The sequence below is a fragment of the Arachis stenosperma genome, chromosome 7, assembly GCF_014773155.1.
Source record: "Arachis stenosperma cultivar V10309 chromosome 7, arast.V10309.gnm1.PFL2, whole genome shotgun sequence".
NCBI lineage: Eukaryota > Viridiplantae > Streptophyta > Magnoliopsida > Fabales > Fabaceae > Arachis > Arachis stenosperma.
The window spans coordinates 82675418-82682073 of NC_080383.1; the positions used below are offsets into that span (position 1 = coordinate 82675418).

At 36.0% G+C, this 6656-nt stretch overlaps 1 protein-coding gene across 1 annotated transcript; it reads left to right on the plus strand.

Moving 5' to 3' along the window:
- The first annotated feature begins 325 nt into the window (after window positions 1-325).
- LOC130941264 (kinesin-like protein KIN-14Q) lies at window positions 326-5998 on the plus strand. Its single transcript, XM_057869698.1, has 17 exons — window positions 326-670; window positions 847-930; window positions 1036-1113; window positions 1241-1567; window positions 1685-1746; window positions 1830-2019; window positions 2529-2605; window positions 2688-2787; window positions 2859-2957; window positions 3053-3229; window positions 3322-3607; window positions 3720-3881; window positions 3972-4187; window positions 4279-4316; window positions 4432-4595; window positions 4686-4811; window positions 4932-5998. The coding sequence occupies exons 1-17, from the start codon at window positions 568-570 to the stop codon at window positions 5739-5741; spliced, it is 3099 nt and encodes a 1032-aa protein (XP_057725681.1). The 5' UTR covers window positions 326-567; the 3' UTR covers window positions 5742-5998.
- Window positions 5999-6656: the final 658 nt, after the last annotated feature.

Sequence of the window (6656 nt, forward strand, 5' to 3'; positions counted from 1 at the left end):
ACAAGATAAATAATGCTGTACAAATCGATAAAAATGCTCTAAATTATCTATATTCATAGATAAATATTTATTTTATTTATTAAAAAAAATTCTTTGAAGCGTTAGTCTAGACCAAAAAAAGTACAAGTACAAGGTGAGTTGTACGTACATTCCACCTTTTAATCGAAAGTCGCAAGGAGTGTCACACTGGCACGTGTCTCATACTCCAATACCTTTGGGTTTGAGGTTGATCCAAAATGATCGAATCCAAAGTATAACAAATGCAGAATCTTCTCCCCAAAGCCATGTTGTAGTTTTATTTGTGCTGTGAAACTATTTCTTCAGACCCGCTTGCTACATTTCAAATTTCAAAAGCCTCCAACGGTCCAATTTTCTCATTAAGGAAAATTTGCAATTCTAAAACGAAATCAAAGCCAGTTTCAGAAAGAATAACCTTCCACTTTTTAATTTTTAGTCATCATCATCACCATCACCACATTCTAAAGCATAACTTCTTTTCTCTTTTCCTATGCTTTGTTTATTATTGCTGAATTCAAAATACAAAGAGTTTCGTTATCCTCTTTATCTATGGAGAATAATCAATGGCGTCTCTATGAAGATGACCCACTTCTTCTCACCGACGTTTCCTTCCAACAAGAAACTGAAACCTATTCCACTCACTGCTCCAACTGTAATAACTCTCTCTCTCTCTCTCTCTCTCTCTCTCTCTCTGTGTGTGTGTGTGTGTGTGTGTGTGTGTGTGTTCCGCTTTGATGTCATGCCTAGTTCTTAAATGGGTGGTTTATTGAAGGACCATTTTGGTTTGTTATGTGAATTCTTGTGTTTTCTTTTTGGGTTTTGGTGTAGACGTTGATTCACACGCATCGCTGAGCTCTGGTTTTTCAGCTATGGCTGCAGATCCCGAATCTTGTGGTGGAAGCCCAAGCTATGGTTCGGATTACTTTAAAAGTTGAATCTTTTTATGCTTTTGATGAACCCCATTTTGTTATTTTGATTTTTCAGTACTAATAATAGGTTTTTGAGTTCTTGGTGTAGGATTCCAAGGGAACAGTGGACGCTTTGAAAGGAATAGTGTAGAATTTGATGATCCAGTTGTGAGAACTGTTCTTGATGGTAAGAGGGTTTGCCTTCCTTGCACAATTTTGAAATTTTTAAAATTTATTTTGTTTTCTCTAGTTTAATTTTAATTTTTGTTCTTGAGTACCTAATAGAATTATGGGATGAATTTTTTTTTTTCCAGGTAGATCAATGTTGGGGTATTCTCTGACTTCACCAGATTTGGTGATATGTGCTGGATCACCAGAAATTGCTCGAATCAGCTATGGTGATTCCCCAGAGGTATTTTGTAACAAGAACTGCAAGAATTTGGAGTCATCCATGGAGCTTTCCCTAGAGAACGGAATCAATGGCTCTGAAGTTGACAATGGCCACAAGACCCCTACTGTTAAATTCTCTAACTTTTGTCAAACTTTTACACATGATGATGTGATTGTGTCCCCTGATGCTTCCTTTGAGCTTCTTCCACCGCCTTTGACAGCAGACGAGTCACCCCTAAACTACCCTCCAAGTGAGTTCAATTCTTGATAATTTGTAAAGGGATTCTGAATTTTGAAATTTCAACATAGGTGTTGATGGTTATACTCCATAATTTAATTTATCAATAATGTTTTGCTTTTGAATTCAGGAGAAAATGAAATGCTAGAAGATATTTGTGTGTCTCAGGATGCTGAGTTGGAATCCTCAGAAGTAGGTTTCTATACAAACTGACAATAAATTTCGAAACGAAAGCGGAAAGTAGATTGTTATGTGCTCTCAACTTTATTTTGTAGGATACCGAAAATATTGGGGTGGAAGAGAAGTATGAGAAGCTGAAAAAAGTGCTGGCGGAAACAAGGAGGGAGTTGAAAATGATTAGAAGGGAGAATGAGCAGAAGAGCAAGGAATGCCAAGAAGCTTGGAACTCCCTGAAAGAGCTACAGAATGAGCTCATGCGCAAGTCGATGCACGTAGGATCATTGGGTATGCACCTGCCTTTTTGCCGTCTGTTTTGTTTCTGCTTTTGTAGAATTGCTTCTATATATAATTATTTGGAATAATTTCTGGCTTCAATCTTTTTAATTTATGGAAAGTGATTTATGTCTGTTAAGAAAAATTTACATCCCCCATAATTGATTTTGGAAGACTGTATTTGATTCTGACCTGAACTAAAATTTGAATCAAACAGTGGAAGCGAAAATCCAAAATCAATTATGAGGTGACACAATTAATTCTATGAAGCATTAATTTTGTCAAATTTGATGTAGATAGAGATGATTTTGAAATAAAGTGATTTATGTTTTGGTAGCTCCTCTAAAAATGATTGTGAATTTTCATTTCCCCCTTAATAAAATTCTCGAGGCCATAATTATTTTGCTCTCTATAAACCAAAAAAAACTCTCAAAATTGATCTTTGGGGGTGAGAATCATAACCACCTGAAACTCAAAATTGATCTTCGTTTATGGATCAAATGATCTTGTTTTCTCTGCAGCATTTGCCATAGAGGGGCAAGTGAAAGAGAAAAGCAAGTGGTTTTCATCATTAAGAGACTTGATGAGGAAATTAAAGGTACATATCCTACCACATTTGAATGGCAACCAAATTCAAAAAGTAAAACTTTGTTTAACTTGTTAATTAATTTTCTGAGTAGATCATGAAAATGGAGCACATCAAGCTCTTAGAGGAAGCAGAGGCATACAGGAAATGTCAAGCAGAAATCAGCGAAATGGGGTTAATGATAAATGGCAAACGTAAGTAGACATTGATAAAATCTTTCAATCTTATATAGGGTGATAATTTGTCCTGCTGTCTCTTTTTATAGTCAATGAACAACAAGAATCTCATGAAGATCTCAAGTTCAAATATATCGAGGGGGAAAAGGAACGAAAAGAACTTTACAACAAGGTTTTGGAATTGAGAGGTAAGATCTTCATTTGCTCTTGTTTTCTTAGATTTGTATGTGATATGATAACACATACACAATTGTTCAACAACTGTTCTTGTTATTTGTTGCAGGAAACATACGAGTCTTTTGCAGGTGTAGGCCCCTTAACGCTGAAGAGTTAGCAGCAGGAGCCACAATGGCCATAGATTTTGAATCTGCGAAAGATGGTGAGCTAACTGTAATGTCAAATGGTGCTCCTAGAAAGACTTTTAAGTTTGATGCTGTCTTTGGCCCGCAAGCTGAACAAGGTAGTTAGCATCGATGCGTTAATTTCTTAGGATAGTTCTGATATAAAGACACTTGCTCATTTTTTACTGATTTTTATTGGTTTACTTTGTAGCTGATATCTTCGAAGACACGGCACCATTTGCAACCTCAGTTCTAGATGGATACAATGTTTGCATTTTTGCATATGGGCAGACTGGAACCGGAAAGACTTTCACAATGGAGGGCACTGAGGAGGCTCGTGGAGTTAATTTCAGGACTCTTGAGAAAATGTTTGACATAATCAGGGAGAGACAGACACACTACAGTTACGATGTATCAGTAAGTGTTTTAGAAGTGTACAATGAACAAATCAGAGATTTGCTGTTTTCAGGAAATCAGCCAGGAGCAACTGCTAGAAGGTATATTATATTTAACCATTTGATAAATTTCATGCGATGATCAGCCCAGAAACTTATCCCGATTTTATGAACAATGACTTGATTGTTAATAAAAAAGTTTATCAAATCGTAGATTGGAAATAAGGCAAGCCGGTGAAGGAATGCATCATGTTCCTGGGTTAGTTGAGGCTCATGTGAACAATATGAGTGAAGTCTGGGAAGTCCTGCAAACTGGTAGCAATGCAAGGGCTGTAAGCTCAACCAATGCGAATGAACACAGCAGTAGATCCCACTGGTCAGGTTCATTTTTTATTTAGGCTAAATAAGTTTTGTAGTTTTTGGTTTTCTTCCAACCTTGCCATTAACTTGTTCTTTCTCTTTACAGCATTCATTGTGTTATGGTTAAAGGGGAGAACTTGTTGAATGGGGAATGCACAAGAAGCAAGTTATGGCTGGTGGACTTAGCAGGAAGCGAGCGAGTGGCCAAGACAGATGTCCAAGGCGATCGACTGAAGGAGGCACAAAACATTAATAGGTCTTTGTCAGCACTTGGAGATGTCATATCTGCCCTTGCAACAAAAAGTCCGCATATCCCTTTCAGGTTATGAAAATAAAGATATATTATTAGCCCTTGTTCAAACACTGACATCAACTACCTTACTGAAGCTTTTATTGTTGTTTTCATGGTTCAGGAACTCGAAACTTACGCATTTGCTTCAAGACTCATTAGGTACTTATTATACATGTTCCTTTAGACTTGGTTCCTTTGCATTTATGATTGACTTTTATCCCGTGTATGTATGCAAATTTATTCTAAATTTTGACGAACTAGCTTGTTTTTCCAGGAGGGGATTCAAAGGCACTCATGTTCGTGCAAATTAGTCCTAATGAAAATGATTTGGGTGAGACAGTTTGCTCTCTGAACTTTGCTAGTCGAGTAAGGGGAATAGAACTCGGCCCTGCCAAAAAGCAGTTGGACACTGTTGAACTTCTTAGACACAAGCAGATGGTATGCTTGTTTGTAACTTTTGCAATGCTGTTGTAAGATTTCGCCGTTTTACTGTGACATTCTATTAAGTTTACTCTCCTTTGTGTTAAGGCTGAGAAAACCAAACAAGAGGCAAAGCTGAAGGAGTTCCAACTCAAGAAGATGGAGGAAACAATCCATGTATTAGAGTCCAAGATGAAAGAAAGAGATAATAAAAACAAGAGCCTCCAAGACAAAGTATCTTATTAGAACAGATTTTTAAACTTTTTATTTACATTGGTAGAATATAGCCTCTTTCACATTTAAACTTTTTCTTCTGAATTTTCTCTTAGCTTTGTATTTGTTTCTTTCTGGAAGGTCAAGGAACTGGAAGCACAACTTCTTATCGAAAGAAAACTGGCGCGACAGCATGTGGATTCGAAAATAGCTGAGCAGCACCAAATGAAGCAACAAGAAGAACCAAACAGTGCACTTCCGAGGCCATCGCTTGTGAATCGACCACTAAGTATCAACAAGAATTTCAATGATCCGGTGAGTGGTGGATGGTGCAAGGACCAAGTAAATTCTGCTAAACCACTCACGGAAAACAACTTCTTAAAGCCTCTAATACCCTTTTCCACAATAGAGAACTCCATCAAGTGTATTGATCATGCCGAAAAGGAAAACAACCCTGAGATGGCCGAGAAACTCCTACTGCCAAAACGGTCTGGAAGAGCTTCTATCTGCACAATGACACCACGTGTCCCTTCCGCCATTGCTGCAAGGCGTAACTCTCTCATTCCACTCCCAAGCATACCAAGCTTAACTCAGTTCCAATCGCCACTGCTACCTATCACCGCGAACCAAGCCACAGATCATAAAGATGTAAATAGAGAATTAGACACAAAGTTTGTGCTGGCAGAACAGACACAATGTGAGAGTCCTAAGGAAGTAAGAAGTGGAGTTAAGAAGATAGGTAGCATACTAAGAAGAAGCCTTCATAAGAAGATACAAGTGAAGTCTCCACAAATGAGAAGGGTTGGTGTAAATGTAGGGATGGAGAAGGTTAGAGTTTCCATTGGAACTAGAGGGAGATTGGGACAAAGGGTGCAAGTTGGAAGTGCTAGAAGAGGTAAGGAGATCCAACAAAAGAATAGCCAAAAGGAAAAGGAAAGAGGTTGGATATGATAAAACTGAATTGATCTTAGATTTTATTTTTTATTTTTATATATTTTATTGTGTGTGGATAGATAGAAGTGATTTCTTGTTTGATGGTCATCCTTCCTAGGAACATGAAGAATGACATATGTTTCATGAGGAAAATGGTAATTAGTACAAAACTCATTTTGAATTTTTTTTAAATGAAATGGGTTGTGGAGCAAGGAGTGTGAAAATCAATCTTGATGTGTATAATCTCTATTTAAATTTAAGATTCTGGTCATTATAATTCATTAATTCTTGGTAATTGCTGTTAAATGCATGATTCATCATTTTGCTATATTTTAAGGTCCTTTCTGAAAAATTTAGCACAACACTATGCATTGAATATTGTGAAATTGAGGTTGTGATAGAAATATAAGAAATATATTATGTGGGCTCAACTGCTTGTTTCATTTTGATCTTTCAAAAACTCCTTTTTTAACAATTATGTTCAATTTTTGTATATTATTCTGAGAAAAGTTCAAGGCCTAGCAGAATTTATTTTTTTTATTAGTATTTTTAGTCATTAACTCAATTTTTTTTAATTTAGCAATCTAATACATATTTAATCTATATTTTTAAATATTACTTAGTAATTATTGACAAAAAATAATATATAGAAGCGACCGTTTAAAATTTTAACTTTAGACATTATTGACAAGCCAAAATGCTGTGTTTATTTTATAAAATTAGAATTACCGACGAGTTACGCTGCCAGTAAATATAATGTGCATGAGAAATTAAAACTCATTTTTTTATTTTATTGAGACAAACTATCGATAATATCCATACTCATTTAAAAGGTCGCGAGTTCGAGTCTCTCTATTTTTGGTATAAAAAAAACTGTCGATAATATACTTTTACTAATAATAAAAATATTAAAATTTAAATGTCGTTAGCTAC